At 44.4% G+C, this 17,587-nt stretch overlaps 2 protein-coding genes and 1 long non-coding RNA gene across 5 annotated transcripts in view; 2 read left to right on the forward strand and 1 right to left on the reverse strand.

Moving 5' to 3' along the window:
* Evi5 (ecotropic viral integration site 5) overlaps window positions 1–16,025 on the forward strand; it is a 61,886-nt gene extending 45,861 nt beyond the window's left edge. For both annotated transcript variants that reach the window (XR_013083152.1, XM_076797809.1), the window contains exon 11: window positions 15,893–16,025. The gene's annotated coding sequence lies outside the window, so the exon portion shown is untranslated. The remainder of the gene's footprint in view (window positions 1–15,892) is intronic.
* Fax (failed axon connections) overlaps window positions 1–17,232 on the forward strand; it is a 42,649-nt gene extending 25,417 nt beyond the window's left edge. Inside the window, exons 2-4 of one of the 2 annotated variants that reach the window (XM_076797815.1) lie at window positions 15,893–16,231; window positions 16,365–16,517; window positions 16,717–17,232. In XM_076797815.1, the coding sequence (XP_076653930.1) occupies window positions 15,893–16,231; window positions 16,365–16,517; window positions 16,717–17,097 (873 nt within the window). In that variant the 3' untranslated portion in view covers window positions 17,098–17,232. The remainder of the gene's footprint in view (window positions 1–15,892; window positions 16,232–16,364; window positions 16,518–16,716) is intronic. The other variant, XM_076797816.1, reaches the window with a different exon arrangement.
* LOC143359693 (uncharacterized) lies at window positions 12,436–14,472 on the reverse strand. Its single transcript, XR_013083153.1, has 2 exons — window positions 14,364–14,472; window positions 12,436–13,160 (listed from the first exon to the last, which is right to left on the reverse strand). It is a non-coding gene; the product is annotated as an uncharacterized LOC143359693 (long non-coding RNA).
* Window positions 17,233–17,587: the final 355 nt, after the last annotated feature.

The raw sequence follows: 17,587 nt of genomic DNA on the forward strand, positions 1-17,587 counted from the left end.
CGTTTTCTGATAACTCGTAATTAGAATTCCCGCCCGTGAACGATGGGAAATTAACCCTTTGCACTCGAGACTATTTTAACTCCAAAACATTTCTTCCGACCTAGAATATTTCCCTTCTATATATTTTCTTCTTTCATGTTATACACACGAAAATGGTGGAATTTACTCGTACAATACTGAAACGTTTAGTAATTTGTTAAATGCGAAAAAATTTAACCCCTTAACTTGTACGCTCGGGTGAATTCGAGCGCGCTAAACAGGCCGAATTGTGCACACTCGAGATGATTCGAGCGGCGTTGTATTTTATGCTGCTATAATTTTTCACACTCGAATGTAATCGAGAATTGAAAATAACAATGTGAAAGCAAAGAAAAGAAAATCGTTTTATTGATATTTATCGTTTACATGGGATTGTAAGCTATAACACTTATTTATTCAAGAATAAAATATAGCCTTTTTCCATGGAACAAAAGCGCAGTATACCAAAAATTGATTTTTTTGGCCGGTTTTTCAAAAAAACTGTGCGTTAAGGGGTTAACAATCTAAAGAATATTTTGAATAATTATATAGCAATTTCTAGTGACGCCTTATAGTTACCATTCTAGTGCCAAGGGTTCACGGGACCCGTCGAAATGACGGGTTCTAATATTTTTAATTTAAAATTATTAAGACTCCGACTACGATTACACGGTAACCATTTCCAAATCTACAAAGACACAAGTATTCTCCGTTTCTCGGCTACCTCGACCTCGGTAAAAGATAGGTCACGAATGATCGACACGTCGCGAGAATTTCACCAGCGTGTTTCGTAGCTCCAGGTATGAAGGATGACGTTCTAATTCCGCGTCGATCAGCAATGTCGGTAAACGCGCTACTCGAGCGCTAATATTTGCTCGGCTACGCTGCAATTAAATCGCGATTAATTCAGATATTCGAGTTTCGGGATCTCTGCGAATCGGGTAATCCACGTCTCGGCTCGTTTTTCCTTTACTCGAGTAATTCTCTATTGTCCGGTTTGGTCCGTTCCGTATTTTGCTCGCTCCCGACAAAGGTGTCGCGCGTTCGACGCGTTGAACGTGTTCAGGATGTCGCGAGAGCGAGTGAGTAACGGAGAAAGGGAGCTAGAGAGAGAGAGAGAGGGAGAGAGAGAGAGGTCAGGTTGTGCTAGCTCGGAACGTTTACGCTGTTGCACATTGACGCGGAAACGGTTCGCGACGATAGGAGGCGAAGGCAACGGTGGGCGCGAGAAGTGAGAATGTAAACCGTGTACGGGTACACACGTGTTAAACTGCTGGCCGACATGTGCGGCATCGGGTGTCGATACGTTGAGGTAGGCCGGCCACCGACCTCCACGAGCAGCCGCCACGCCGACACGTTCCGTGTTCGGGGCCAGCTTGTTCTTTCCTCGTCTCTTCTGATTTCTGATCTCGCGTGGTCTCACCTGGCCTCGTCCGGTCCCGGCAACTGGATTTTTATCGTACTCTCCGCCCCGGGAGCCTGGAGCCGCGATCAGAACAGAATCGGCGCGATTTCAAGCCTGGAACCGGCTTCTCGCGGATCACAGAAATCGCGTCCCGAACAACACGGGAACATTCCCACTGAGGGAAACCTCCCTCGAAAAGCAGGCCACTTTTGACTACCCAGAGCCAAGGGTAGTCGCGTGACTTCTGCAGAGCCAGCAGGTCGGTAACTGCTGTATAATTTCCGTCTACTGTCTTCAGCTACTGACTTAAGTGACTTAACACTTTGACTGGCATACTAGAAACCTCAAAAAGCCATAAAATCGAAGTAAGTTATTTAATGAGGTAAAAATTGAAAAAAATTAAATGTATCGCATTGAGGAGTCCCCCAACTTTTTTGCATTTTACAGATCCTAATCGGTACGATGAATATATTAACGTAAAAGTTCATTTAAAAACCTGCAGAAATAATTCCGTCACCCACATATGGGTGACATGGCGGTCAACGTGTTAAGTCACATCTTTTGCTCTGTATTATCGATATCATGAATTCTGTCGCCGGAAACTTGCTTCAAGTTTTTGGCTTTATTTCGCAGAGAATCAAGACAAAATACAGCTCAATTTGTAGCCGGAGATATTTTCTAGCGCACGCTATTCTCGATTTCATCCAGAAAACTCATCCAATGGCATAAAAATGCTTGGATTCCAGGGCATGCACATCGTCAATTTATGGCCTACTTCTAACGCTTATATTACCAAATATCTGCATAATCTCGTCAGCTCATGACCAGCGTGCGCTAGATTGAACCTTCCTCTTTCGAATGAACCCTTTACCAGCGACAAAATATTCTTATTTAAGGGCGAAAAGTTGAGGCACGTAAAACCATTTTTCGCCTATTTTTGTCGGTAACGTGGCCACTCTACCTTATCGCGAATCTACGGAGAACTGTCGGGAATTAATCTCGAGAGTGAAATTCGTCAGAAAGAAATTGCACCCTCCGATAGCTTCCTTGCTTCGTTTCGTTGCAAAATAAAACACCGACGAATTCAACTCTCGAGATTAACTCGCGACAGTTTTACTCCCAAATGGACACGCACCCTTAGGGAGGGGTGGCGTGAAGAAGTATTCGCGGGTCGCCAATTCGTGGGGTAGTTTTCCCATTGGTTCTGCCTAGTCTTTTCGGCGCGGGACATTGCCGGTCCAAGTTTCCCAAGCGTCGCACAGTGGGCAATTTGGACAAAATCGGATTCAAAATCAAGGAACTTTCGATAGGAATGAGGTAGAGCGATGAAATTTTTTTTAAATGAAAGCTGCAACTTTGTAGAATATGGGAAAAATAGAGAGATTGTGGTACGAACGTTTTTTAACCTCGAGAAAATTCGTTAAACGCGCACAAATTCAAGAAAATTTTAGTTTTTCCAATACCACGTGCTGAAAATTTTTTTTTAACATGCTATACATCATTTCCCATAGATTTTTTCACGCTGATTTCAAATCTGGTCTCAAAATTTGTCTACGACCTCAGGATTTTGCAAAAAATAGATTTTTGTGACAAAAACTAGTGAAGTCATTTTTTCGTTGAAATGATTGGATGGTAATAATCTCACTATTTTTTCCATATTCTACAAAGTTTCAGCTGTCATTAAAAAAAAATTTCATTGCTCTACCTCATTTCTATCGAAAGTTCTTTGATTTTGAATCCGATTTCGTCCAAATTGCCCACTGTGCGCCGTGCGGAGCGTCTAGCTTCTCGGAACAACGTTCTCGCGTAATTAACCAGTTAACTGTGTTCGACGAGTATACTCGTCATGAAGAAATGGCAATATTTTCTGTCACGACGAGTATACTCATCAAAACAGCTACAATTCAAACAGCGGTTAAATTTTGCGACGCAACTTAGGTACACGTTTTTCAAAGAGGTCGCAACAGCTAACTGGTTACGTGATGAACAAGCGTCGAAAGTCGACGTCAGGAAACACCCGAACGAAGAACGCGTGGACAACTGGATAGAGTATCTAGAGTACTGGATAGTGATCTTTTCCCCAGCGTTTTTGCAAAGTTGTTCCAAAGATTTCAATTTCCGATGCACGCTCTGCTCGAGGCCGTGCTGGACGGTCGCTTAGCGATCCAATTGCACGATCGCGGATCGGAATTTCGAAGAGAAGGGAGCAACGAGCGGGGAAATCGGCCGTGTCCGTAGTTGACGCGAAGAGACGCGGCGAGCGTACCCGGAGGAGAGCGAATGGAAATCTCCTTTCGACTAATTTATGCTCGTAGGCTTTTCAGATTCGTCGTTATGCGACGCGGAGTACCGGCGCGGCAAGGCGCGTCCCACGTCGACGTCGCGTCGCGTCTTGGCGCATCGCGTAGGACGATTCCGTTCTGCTGTCTCGTATCGGGTTAGGCTAATCGCATCGCGAGCGTAAGCTCGAGATTCCCGAGCTGGTTAATCGAGCGAGCTTACATTGCCCGTAATTTCTGTTTAAGCGGTCTCGTTGAACGCCGTTTCGAGAGACGTTGGCGTCGTCCCATCGTCCTATCGTCGCGTAACATGCCCGTGCCGTCATCGACGGACCCCGTCGCGCGTCGAAGAGGTTGCAATGCTCGACGTCGGTCAACGGCTATAATAACCACACGCGCCCGAAGATATAGGGAAAATTAGCTCGGAGCTCGGAACACGACCGCGTCAATTAGGAAACCCGTGGGGTCATCGAGAAGAGGGCTCTTCTTGTTCTTCGAAGGATCACTCGTTTTCGGGCCACCGAATATCTCGACGGGGCGCTTGTTACGAATATTTATGATGCTCACGATTTTTTCGCGCCCGGATAAAGGTTTCTTTATCTCTCGCTCTCTGTCCTCTCGGTAAAAGTAATCGAGCGATAGGGTCGTTTTTTTTTAACCGTTAGATAAACAAGCCGCCTCTTACTCTCCGGATTTCCGAGTATCTGGATGCATAACTTGCAATTTCAATTGATATTCGGATCCGAGTGCATCCGGATTGTCTCCTCTCTGTCGCAAGGTGTAGAAGTCTTCGCGATACATCGGCGTAATTTATGTTACCCCTTGTGTCCATCGTACGTTCTTCTAGAAAGGTCATCATCAGCTATTGTCGGCTAAGACGGTAATTTGGTGCTTCCGTATCGCATCGTTCCGTTCCGTTCCGTTCCTTTCCTCGGTCTTTCTTGCGTAGGATATGACAGTTAACAACGGGAACGGTCTTTTCGCGTTAAACAGCCGTGCCTGAGATCTCGACCGCCATTCCGACGCCGTTTCTCGCGACCGTTAACCCGGTTTACAGCAAATTCTCCGCAACGTTCTATTTCAGCTATTCGATATATTTTGCAACTTCGTAAACCGCCGTTACAGTCTTTCCACGATATATGCCCCAAATATCTAGCCAATAAAAGTCCTACCCCCACTGCTGTGGAATATACACCGCGAGGGGCCCCAAAGCTCGATTGTCGAAGACACTATGTGCGACAGTGTATCAAAGAACAGTATCTTATAGCCGATATACAGTAAGGAGCATAACTGAACCAATAACCACAACTTTTGTGTAAATTATTTTTTATTGCTAGGAATATAGAAGAATAACAAGAAATAATCATTATAATTATTTTTATCATAGTTGGAAGTAACTGAAGAAATTTTTTTCAATAATTGATGTCTCCTCGTTTAGCAATGACAAAAAAAAATAGATTGACTCGGTTTTGCACCACGTTCAATACTTGGCATTATTTAATATATTATTTATTTTTAATATTTCGTACACAGCCCTTTTGCTTGTAAAACTGCACTAATTCGCTTTGGCATACTTTCTACTCAATTTTTACAATAATCCGGAGATATTTGTCCCGACTGTACTTGAGTTCTATCACAAATCTGTGATTGAAGTTGGTTGGGAGTCATATCATCCCGAAGCCGTTTTTTTAGTAAACCCCATAGATTCTCTATGGGGTTGGGGTCGGGGCTCTGTACAGGCCAATCCAGAACAGAAAATTTTTTAGTACTGAGCCAATTTTTTACACTTTTAGCAGTGTGCTTAGGGTCTCTGTCATGCATGAAAATTACATTTTTTTCTTCAAAAGGCATATTGTCAACAGCATCTATAAGATGATCTTGTAAAATATCCTTGTACATGTATTGATTCATGATGCCATTAATTCGGTGCAGTGATCCAACACCAAATGCTGTTAGACACCCCCAGAACATTAGAGATCCGCCTCCATGCTTTAACGTTTGTTACACATGTCGTGGTTTAAGTCTTTCGTTTTTACGAATCCAGCACCAAGATATGCCGTCTGAACAAATTCTGTTAATTTTGCTCAGTCAGTAGTTGTCCAGTTTCGATATTTTTCAGCAAATTCCAAACGAAGTTTAATATTTCGTTTCGATAACATTGGCTTCTTTTCTTTCTTAATGCATCTAATCTCACCTCGTTTGAGGGTTCTTCGTGTTGTCCACTGACTTATTTGTATATTCGTATCTTCTTTTAATAATTTTGCAGCCATATTGGCACTTAAAGCTTCATCGGATGAGACAAACCGTATAATCCTTCGTTCATCCTGCGGTGATAATTTCTTTGGTCTTCCTCCAACATTTAATAATATACCTTTACAGTATTTTTTTCTTACCCTCTGCTCTGTCGATTGACTAACACTGCAATTTTTCGCCGTCTTACGCGTTGACAAACCGTTATTCAGAAGAGAAATTACTTTTTTTAAACAATTTGGAGCAATTGATTTCATATTTATTCTTACTTCGCTTGCGTGCTTTTCCGTTCGACTGACTGCGAAGAACTGAGTGTTAAGATATAGAATATTTTGTAAACATACATACCAAAGTGCTGGATATAAACTTACTACTACAACATTTCACGTACACATTTCTTCTACGGACCGGTGCAAATCCGAGTCAATCTATTTTGTTCGTGATTGCTAAACGAGGAGACATTAGTTATAAGAAAAAAATGTCTTCAGTTACTTCTAACTATGATAAAAATAATTATAATCTTTATTTTTTCTTATTCTTCTATATTCCTAGCAATAAATAATGATTTACACAAAAGTTGTGGTTATTGTTTCAGTTATGCTCCTTACTGTATGTCCCTGGGTAAAACCGTGTTGTGGACATATATCGAGAAAAGACTGTACATCGTAAACGAATTTGCCTCGAGTGGTCGTTGATCCGGTTGTAGGGATTGTCAAAACGATTCGTTGGACCAGCGCGTTCGTGAAACGCGTACGGCAAGAGATAAGGTTACTACAAAAGCGAGATTATGACGCGTAGAGAAAACTTTTCCAAAGATTTCGGTTACGACACCGGATTGGGCGACACGGAATGGCGTGCCGTGGCGTGGCGTGCTGTGGCGTGGCGTGGCGTGGCTTGTTTCGTCTCGTCTCGTCGCGACGATATCTATTTCTCGGTTGAGTCATACGAACGTGACTCATCCCCTTTCGCATCAAATAATAATTTCGAACCTGCGCCGTAGGACGCGCTCGATCGAAATACAGCGAGTCCTCGCGACTCGAACAGATCCGAGTCGCCGGTGGAAGAAGAATTCGTTTGCGACCTCCCACTACGTTTGAACCTGTCGACGCGGCGGTTTATCTACCCCGTCGGCGTGCACGGCCGTCTGAAAACTGTATCGAATTCGAAATTCGTATACTAACCTACCGCGTGGCAACAGCGCTATGTATACAGGCTGTTAAAAAAAAAAAAATCATTCGATATTTAGATGGTATATAGGACGCACTGTGCTGAATAAAACAGCCTTAGCAAACATAGATCGAAAGGTCAACCGTTTCTGAGATATAAACATTTTTTATTCCTGAACATCACGATTCATTTACTACTGGCCTTTTCATATTTGCAGAAGATTTTCCACGCGTCCTCCTGACCGATTCCAGATGAAATCTACTGTCGGCACTTGAACGAGGACATTCAGAACGCGGTTTATAAACACTGAAATAAGCATCGCATGCTTATGGTAGTAAGTTGACCATAATCTTGGCAAAAACAAAAATGTTTATATCTCAGAAACGGTTAACCTTTTAAACTATATTTCCCGAGGCTTTTTTACTCAGCAGAGTCTTTTCTATATACCATATAAATATTGAATGGTTTTTTTTAACACCCTGTATATCTATATATATGTATATACAGTCGTAAGAAAATACTTGTTTCGATCCTGAATCGAGGCTCGAAGTCGAGCGACTTTTCCGGGTCGTTCGCGGATTCGGTTCGGCTCTTAGAGCGCTATAGCAAGTGGTAAGTTCGTTGGACTTGGCAGTCGGCTCGCGTTTGCTTTCGTTTTCGTTTTCGACCGATTGGTTCTCGTCGGTCGTTTACGACCGCGGTAGCCTTGCAACGAAACTATTTTCACGCGCTACCATTCACCCCGCCGCGCCGGTATTTTCAACGCGGTTGGTTTCCCCACCATTGATGACTGGTTCTAATTGTAAGACGGAGCGGAAAACGATCTTTTGTGGGTACGCGCGATGACATATTTCCGCGCGAACGCGCACCAACTCCAGCCCGTGCGCTGGTGCGCGCGTCGTAAACGCGGCGTGTAGGTGTTAAAGCGCGCTTTCCTCGATTTGCGAACAATGGAAACATTGTTCCGCGAGTATTTATGCCGGCCCTCTCTGTTCCACGACCGTTTTCTAATAACAACTCCGCGCACGCCCTTCCGCCCGCCTCGATTACGACACACGGACATTCCTATTTTCCCGCTAAGGGAACGCTAACGCTTCGCGCGCGTGGCAATTAGACGGCGCGGCGTGCTTTTTTATCGCGCTGTAATATTCTCCGATAATTGGCGCAGCCATTCGGTTTGCCGCGGAGAGTTGGAGATCGATAGTCGCGCGAACGTCGTCCCGTTACAATCATCGGGTGCGATTACGGAAAACGATCCTCCGAAACGTTCTCGAGCAATATCGTTTCGCATACGGAAACGTTCGTTGCTCCGGTAAGCGGACAAAGAAAAGAAGGGTAGCAGCCAGCCAGTATCGGTTATCACAGTTTTCGGGCGTCGATCGCGGTGAACGAGCCAAGTAGAAAGCCAACGAAAGAGATGGGGGTGAACGGAGGGAAAAGAATGGCGAAGGGGAGAGGAAGAGTAGGTACTGTCGGGCTCCCTTGGTAGGGCTGTGGTCGAGCCTAGACTGGCTGGTGCGCGGCCACGGAGCCAGCAGAGCCAACAGAGCCAACGGTGGTAGCGACAATGGCAATGGCAATGGTAACGGCAACGGCAACGGCAACAGCAACAGAGCGCGTTAGTAGCAGGCCCCGGCAGCATCCCTTGCGATCAATACGCAGCGCGAGCTGCTGCTTACAACTACGTGGAAATACGGCAACGACTACCATGATCGTCACCGACGAAGACAATGACACGGCTACTACGTTCATGACGAGGATTGCCTACGTACGATACCACGACATAACGGCTTGGTGCCTCGGGGCGAGGAGCGAGGAACGAGCGAGAGAGAGAGAGAGAGAGAGAGAGAGAGAGAGAGAGAGACGCGAGGAAACTACGGGACAGGAGGAGGCGGTGGAGGTGTGTAGGAGGGGGAATAGGAGGGCAGTTGGGGGAGGAGGTGGCGGAGGAAGCGGAGGAAGCGGAGGACGTTGCCTGGCGACGGAAGCTGCCTACCGCCAGAGTTCATCGCCCTCCGACTCGCTTCTTCTCCCTTCCACCGAACCATTCACCCTCCGTTCATCCTTCTCCGTCCTCCTCCTCCTCTACCTCCCCCTACCCTCCTTCTCTTCGCCGCACAACTTTGTCTTGTTCTCGCACATTCTCTTTTTTCTGTCTCTCCCTGCCCCAGCCCGTTTCTAACCCCACGCGTCCTTCTTCTTTTCTCGAGGTTCTACCACTCCCTGATTTTCTCTCTCTCCCTCCCTCTTTCTCTTTCTTTTTCTCTCTTTCAATTCCGTTTTTTTTTTCTTTCTCTCGCCACGATGCTCTCGAGCTTCGTGCTTTCTTCGGTCTCGCTTTCTCGTCGCTTCGTTCGTCTCGTCGATGTGTTTCCCTGTTTTTTTTCAGCCCTCTGTTCTCTCTCTCTCTCTCTCTCGTTTGCTCGCTCGCTCCCCTTCTCCCCGGTCGCATTCGATGGCAGCGCGTCGTTTATCCATCGCTCTTTCCAATCTTTCCCCAAAGTCGACCGTTGATCTCGGCCCGACTGGTGTCTTTGAGCTTCTTCGATTCCTGGCGGAAGCTCTTCTATTTTGTGGAAATGAGTTTCCTACCGTATCGACCGGGACCAAGAACGAACGCGAGCTCGATAACTTACGGGCGGCCGGGTCCGAGTTGTACGCTGGTGTTTTCGTTTCCAAACGTTACGGACCGTTCGGCACGAGTTAGCTCGTGTTTATGTTTCCGTAGCCGGCCGTACGGTATAGGTTTGGTTCGCTACAGTTGGCCCGTAAGGTGTTAAGGGAGAGCATTTGAGACGATCCAACAGCGAAGGGAACCATTTCGTCTGATTCGTCTCCGGCTGTAAAGACGAAGTCGAGACTGGCGCAGCGAATCGGTTAGGGGCGAATCAGCGAGCATCTCCGTGTTTATCTTTCGCGAACATCGGTTTCCATCAATTCGAATGCCCTGATCCCGCGGGCAGGCGCAGTTACGGTTAACTCGACCGGAATCGCGAACGGCGGAGGGCAGCTGCCTCGGCAATCATTTTTCGTCTCTACTCTACTCTACTCTCGACTGTTCGCTCTTCATTCTCCGCTCTCCACTCTCCGGTCCGTACTCTGTACTCTGTGCTCTCAACCCGCCGCGGTCGTCTGCCACCGCTCGACTTTTCATCTCTTCGAATTGATACACGCATCTCCGCGGTGTTCCCGCTCGGCTCTCTCACTCTCTCTCTCTCTCTCTCTGTTCGGTCCCTTTGGTCTGTGGCCCCTTCTATACCCCCTTCTCTCTCTCTTCCCACCCCCGACGACTACCCTTCGGTTATTATGCTCTTTCGGTGGAAGCGGTCGGACGCCGAGGTTTTAACGATCGACCGAGACGGGATACGCAACGCCCTCAGCGCCATCTGCGAGAGACCGCGATCCCGAGAATTAATTAATACCGACCGTTTTATCGATTTCACGCCGGAGAATGTTTAACCCATTTGTTGCATGTTTGCAACGCGTCCTGAAATTAAAAGATCAACAACTCTTTCTTTTTCTCTCCTTTCTCTTCTTTTCCTTTTCTTTCCTTTCCGTTCAGAAGCACCGTGAGCGCGCTCTATGCTCGAAACCCATCTCGCTGCTCTTCATCGGTAAAGATCGATCGTTTACCCTCTTGGACGTGCGATGGACTCGATCCCCGGCTCGTTTTCCAACACGCGAGGAGAACGGAAAGTTCGAAGCTCGTCAAGAAACGTTGAAACGAGTTGTCGAACGTGCGTCGCGTCGCGTCGTATCGAATTTTCGCGCACCGGTCAGGCTAGCACGAGTACGGCTTCGACAAGTCAGCTTCCGTCTTCTTTTTTCTCTTCATTTTTTCCTCCATGCCGTTCGCTTTCCTTCGGTCGTGGATCGTCCGTTATCGCAGCGCGATTCGACTTTCGACTTTTGACTGAGGTGTCGTCGCTATTTCTATCTTCCGCTCTCGGACGACTGGTCACTGCTCGCAAGGCTACAGTGGGTCGACCATCTTCGATCTTTATAACTCTGCAACGATGACCCGCGAATTTTCAGAAAAACAGGAAAATGCGAAAAGAAATTCCTTTGGATTCACAGGAGGCTAGATTTGAAGCCGCGTATCGCGTCGTCGATGAGTTCCTTCCGATGAACCATTTCCCACGTACATCGCGACATTGTTCCCCTTTTCGTGGGACCGAGTGCTATGCCCCGGTCTCTTCGTGTAGTTAATTCAGGTATTTCTATAGGCGACGCGACGCGAGACGAGGCGAGGCGGACACGCTGTTGTTTCACTCGTCGATTCCACTCATCGCGCTCGATCTGTACAGGGAATGCTCCTATGCACGATCGTCTCGGATTCCCATCAATTTTTTCAAAGAAACGACAAAATTTGTAGGATAAATCCGTACGAGTCAACAAATAGTTGAGACGCGTCGTATGCGTACCTACACCAGATATAGAAAAATTAACACCTACCGAGCCTTAACCTCTAAAGCACGACGCGTTCGTCCGCAAATCTGTCTCTCAGGGACGGCGCACAGTGGGCAATTTGGACGAAATCGGATTCAAAATCAAGGAACTTTCGATAGGAATGAGGTAGAGCGATGAAATTTTTTTTATATGAAAGCTGAAACTTAGTAGAATATGGGAAAAATAGAGAGATTATGGTCCGAACGTTTTTTAACCTCGAGAAAATTCATTAAACGCGCACAAATTCAAGAAAATGTTAGTTTTTTCAATACCATGCCCGGAAAAAAATTTTTTCTAACATGCTATACATCATTTCCCATAGATTTTTTCACGCTGATTTCAAATCTGGTCTCAAAATTTGTCTACGACCTCAGGATCTTGCAAAAAATAGATTTTTGTGACAAAAACTAATGAAGTCATTTTTTCGTTGAAATGATTGGATGGTAATAATCTCTCTATTTTTCCTATATTCTACAAAGTTGCAGCTTTCATTTAAAAAAAATTTCATCGCTCTACCTCATTTCTATCGAAAGTTCCTTGATTTTGAATCCAACTTTGTCCAAATTGCCCACTGTGCGGCGCGCCTGGCCGCGGATGGCACAAAAGCCGCTATAGTGGCGTTAACGTTCAAATTAATGCTTTCCACGGAAGCCACTATGGTGGCTTAGATCGCTTAAGAGGTTAAAAGTAACTGATACATGTTGTCTTATAAAAGTGACTCTACTAATTAATTATTAGGAATTATTTGTGCAGGTTTTAAAATGAATTTTTACGTTGATATATTCATTGTACTACACTAGATTAGGATCTGTAACGTGCAAGAAAGTTGGAGGATTACTCAGTAGCATACATATAATTTTTTGCAATTTTTATTTAATTAAATAACTTACTCTGATTTTATGGAATTTTTGGGGTTTCTAGTTGGACGTTCAAAGTGTTAATCATTACCCACGAAAACATTTTTATAATTTCAGTAATCGTAAAATCAAAAATGTGGAACCGGCCATTTTGACCGGCGGTGGTATGTTTAATGTTAAACCAGGTTCGCGTAGACTTTTCACTGGATGCTTTCGAATTTCGTCGTCCCAATTCCGTATCCGTATCCGCAGCCGCATCTATTTGACATTTTGGAGTTGTTGAGCGGTAGAAAATCCTGTTCCTCTGAGCAGATCGGTAGCGAATCGCGTTTCAACGGATGGCAACCGAGCACCGAGAAAGTTCCTTATTATTATATGCTTCGGTGAAATCTAGGCAGTTCTCATTGACACTGTTCTAAAATCGCTATTGTAAACTATTGCGTATCCTGAAGAAAGTGGAATGCCACATCCGCGTTCCGTATTCCGTACGCCGTGTCTGCGTCGAGGAAACGAGTTCAAAGTCTCGACCAATGTACGACCGGTGATTACGATCGAGACAGTCCCTCTCACCCTCGTCCTCGTCCTCCTCCGCGTCTGCGGTCACCGTCGGACACGTTTTTCGCGATCGCATCCTCCCATTGATCGTGCTTCGTCGAACCGGTGAGCTGGAGTTTTACGCGTGAAATCCTCGCAGTCGTATCTATAGGTTACCGATGCCGACGCAATTCGATCCACCTGTAACGGACACCAGATATCTTTATTGACTCACGATATGCTCGGTGTGCGCCGCCGAGGCGTATAAAATGGAGCACGCAGGTGCGTAAGTACTCGCGCAACGTGAATCGGAATCGGGGAAAATTAACGCCAGATCTACCGAGTAATAAATACGACTGATGTATATTGCTTTGTAATAATGACAAGACTACTTCTATTCAAACCTCATACCATTTTTATTCCAACGTGTGCTCCAATAAAGAAGTTCATTCAAAAAGGGCCTAGCAGGATAAGAATGGTCCAGCGGCCCCGGCAACGATTTTTATCGGTATTGTGTGGAAAACAATGGTTTTAGGTTGAAAGATAATCCCCCAAAATTTTAAGTCGCTAACCCTTCATTTAAGGATAATATGAGGGTAAATACCCTTAACTGTATCATTTTTTTTCGGTTGTTAATTAATATATTCAGATGGAACAAAAACGAAAATATTTGAACTTACCTCCTTCATATCATATATTTTTTTCAGAATTGTGATAAAATTATTAAGGGTAGAAAACAATTATTTAATTTTTTAGGGGTGGGGGTTGCAAGCAACCCTTAGAGTAACCATTTCCAAAAAATTCAAGAACAATGTTCTGTTACCTATTTAATATATACAAAAGTTTCAAGATCCTGAGATTGGTGGAACATAGTTAAATATTGAAAAACAAATGAAATTACGCCATTCAGATAGTATAATGTATAGTGCAGACTTAAAATTTTGGGGGATTATCTTTCAACCTAAAACCATTGTTTTCCACACAATACCGATAAAAATCGTTGCCGGGGCCGCTGGACCATTCTTATCCTGTTAGGCCCTTTCTGATGAAAACATTTTTATAATTGTGAAAGAAAAAATTAGGAACCAGTCATCGTGACTGGATCGGTAGTTCTAGTGTTAACGCTGGATCTACCGGACGAGACAAAATGGCTCGCAATTTTTTCCTTTAGAGACATTGAAATTATAGATTCCGTGAGAAAATTTTTTATTAAACTTCTCTGTCGAAGTAGATACTGAAACAGAACTGATACAGAAATCTGTAGAAAAGCAATTTTTTGTTGTTATTATAAGGTAATGTATACAGGTTGCATTTAGTGCTTACTAGTTCTAGTGTTAAAAGCTCGAAACGTGATTTCGAGCCTGCGGAGACCAGCTCGCGAAGCGGAAAGAATCGAAGCGTTACCGGGACCACGTCACATCGTCGAAGCCCCTTGTCCGGTGTTCCTTTACATATTCCGGGTTTTTTTTTCTACGAGTCCGATGCTCCCGGGCTTCCCACGCGAACGCGCTCTTTTAACGCTAAGGCTTACGGAGCACTAAAAGCGACTATTTTACATTGCTTTATGTTATAGTTATTATTAGGTACAGAAGTGGATATTAATATATTACGCAGCAGTATTACTCAGGAACGTGTTTATGGTTTGAAGGTCGTCTGACTAGGACAATGTACGCGAGTAGTCTAGACGCATTTCAGTATTATAAATGTAATTGTAGAGATGTCGTTATACAAGTGTTACGGTAATTCCTACCTTATCGACACGTAACTCTACAGTTACTAATATACAGTAAGGAGCAAAACTGAGTCCACACTATTCGAAGCAACATAACTTTTTTAAAATTAGATGAAATGACTTGAATGTTATTGAGAAGTTAGAAGGATTAGTTTATTAGACGAGGTGTAAAAAATTTTTGAAAAAAATTTGAATTGGTCGGAATCGCAGAAGAAATAGTAAAAGTTGGTTTTTTCAGCTTTTTTTATCTGAGCCTGTATTAAAAATTTAAAGAATGTGTTTGATTCGCTCGAATACATTATATCCATGCTGAAAATTTCACCAATATTGGTTAATTCGTTTACGAGTTATGTGTGGACTCAGTTTTGCTCCTTACTGTATACTCATATATAACACCTTATGAAAATAACAAGAACTGCCTAAATTTTTAGCCATTTTTTCTAATAACATATACCCGATGAAATATATTTGTTTAATAATTCCTCATGGATGTATCTTTAGAATCTTAATAATTGTAAATTAAAAATATTAGAAACTTAGTGAAACATGTGTTAAGCGCTCCTATATGTACGTATACAGTGACTCCCACTAATAATATCGTTAATATTGGACCATACGACTTGGATTTTTTTAAGAAGTTAGCACAATTGGTTTGCTACATAAAGTGAAACAAATTTTTTACAAAAATTGCAATTGGTCGAAATTGCAAAGAAAATACTAAAAGATGTATTTTGCATCTTTTTTATGTAGACTTACATTGAAAATTTAAAAAGTAAGATTTGTAAATCTGTATGAATTATACATATTCTAAGAATTTCATCAAAATCACATAAGTATTCAGAATATGTATAATTGATACAGATGTACAAAACGTACTTTTAAAATTTTTGATATAAGCCCGCATAAAAAAGTTGCAAAACACAACTGTTAGTACTTTCTCTGTAATTTCGACCAATTGTAATTTTAATCAAACATTTTTTTCTTGTTATGTAGCGAACCAATTGTTCTAACTTCTCAAAAAAAAAATCAAGTAGTACAGTCCAATATTGACAAAGTTATGCAATTTTTAAGAGCGTGCGAATATTAGTGGGAGTCACTGTACATAGGTACACGGACTTATCCGTGTCCCGACAACAATGTGATAATGAAAAATCGCGCGATCGATGCGCGTTCCTTCTAATCGTTTATGTTAATGTTACAGAACGTGGACCACAAGGTCAAATTCCGTTCGAAGAAGGGTGGACTGCCGTTCGTCGAGCTAAACGGTGAAGAAATCGCCGACAGCACCATCATCCTGCGCGACTTGAGTCAAAAGTTCGGCAAGGATCTGGATGTCGGACTCACGGCCGAGCAGAGAAGCGTGTCTCACGCGATGATATCGATGATCGAGAATCACTTGGTCTGGGTGGTGATGTACTGGCGTACCAAGAATGTCGATCAGGTGTTGAAGGGCTACAAGGTGAACCTTCAGCACGTTCTCGGCACCCGCATCCCCAACGGCATCCTGAACTTCTTCTTCAAGATAACGTTCGGCCGCAGGGTAAACATCACCATCGCGTTTCCTTTTTTTTCTCTCGAGAATGTTCTTCCATCGAATTTTCGTTCATTCTTTCGCGAAACGAATAGTCGATTGTAGACGACGCGGCGTCGTGATCATCCGTAGTGAAGTATAGTGGGATTTGTTACAGAGTGCGAAAAAGGTGAAGGCTCAGGGCATGGGCTTGCATACTCCCGAAGAAGTGTCGCAGCTCGGATGCGCCGACCTCAAGGTTCTCTCGGACATGCTGGCCGACAAACCCTTCTTCTTCGGAGATGACCCAACCACGGTAGCTATCTCTTCTAGCCGACTGGTTTACGGTTCAACCTCTTAAACACGGCGGCATAAAAGTCGCTATAGTGGCGTTACCGTTGAAACTGATGCTTTCCACGGAAGTCGCTATAGTGGCGCACAGTGCTTAAGAGGTTAAGCTTTACGGTTTACGGTAAACCGAACGCCAGACCGATCACCGATTCGAATGTTCGCAGTTGGACGTGGTGGCGTTCGCGAATCTCGCCCAGATCCTCTATATCGACAAGGATACGTCGTACAGCCTGCGAGACTACATGCAAGAGAACTGCCCGAACCTGGTTGGACACTGTTCGCGCATGAAGGAACGATGCTTCCCGGATTGGGACGAGATCTGCTCAACCCTGGACATGAACACGCACCTCCCCAAGCCGGAGAAGCAAGAGGAGAAGGAGGGCAAGGAGGAGCCGAAAGAGTCCAAGGAGTCCAAGGAGTCCAAGGAGTCCAAGGAGGAGAAGGAGTGCGACAAGGAGAAAGCCGACAAAGAGGAGAAGGAGATGGAGAAAGAGAAGGACAAGGAGCTCGACGAGAACAAAGAAAAGGAGAAGGAAGGGAAATAAGCTGTTCTCGAGCCGCCGACGCCAAGCAAAAATACGTCGTGTTCGAAACAGCAAGATTTTACCGTGGAAAATGGAGGGTGCGATCCGAATATGTGACAGGGGGGGACAACAGAGTAACACGGAGAGAGGCTGAGCGAGAATGTTTGCGTATCTGTGTATGTGTGTATCTGTATGTCTGTTTGTCTGTCCGACCGTATGTCTCTGCGCACGAATGACCAACAATAAGCGATTTTGCATGTTTCAGCTGCGTGTGTGTTCGCACGCTGGAGAGAGTGAGAGAGTGAGCGAGAAAAAGAGAAAGAAGGAGACAGAAAGAGAGAGAGGGCGAGAGCGTGTATCAAAGAGAAAATGTGTGTGTATGTGTGAGAGAGAGGGGGGAGAGAACGAAGGAAGAAGAATGTGGAAGACAGCATGCAAGAGATTAAGGGGAAGAGACGAGAGAATGCGCGAAACGGATAGATCCGAGTACGAAGAAAGAGGAGGGCAATTC

The sequence above is a fragment of the Halictus rubicundus genome, chromosome 12 (assembly GCF_050948215.1).
Source record: "Halictus rubicundus isolate RS-2024b chromosome 12, iyHalRubi1_principal, whole genome shotgun sequence".
In the NCBI taxonomy this organism is placed as follows: Eukaryota; Metazoa; Arthropoda; class Insecta; order Hymenoptera; family Halictidae; genus Halictus; species Halictus rubicundus.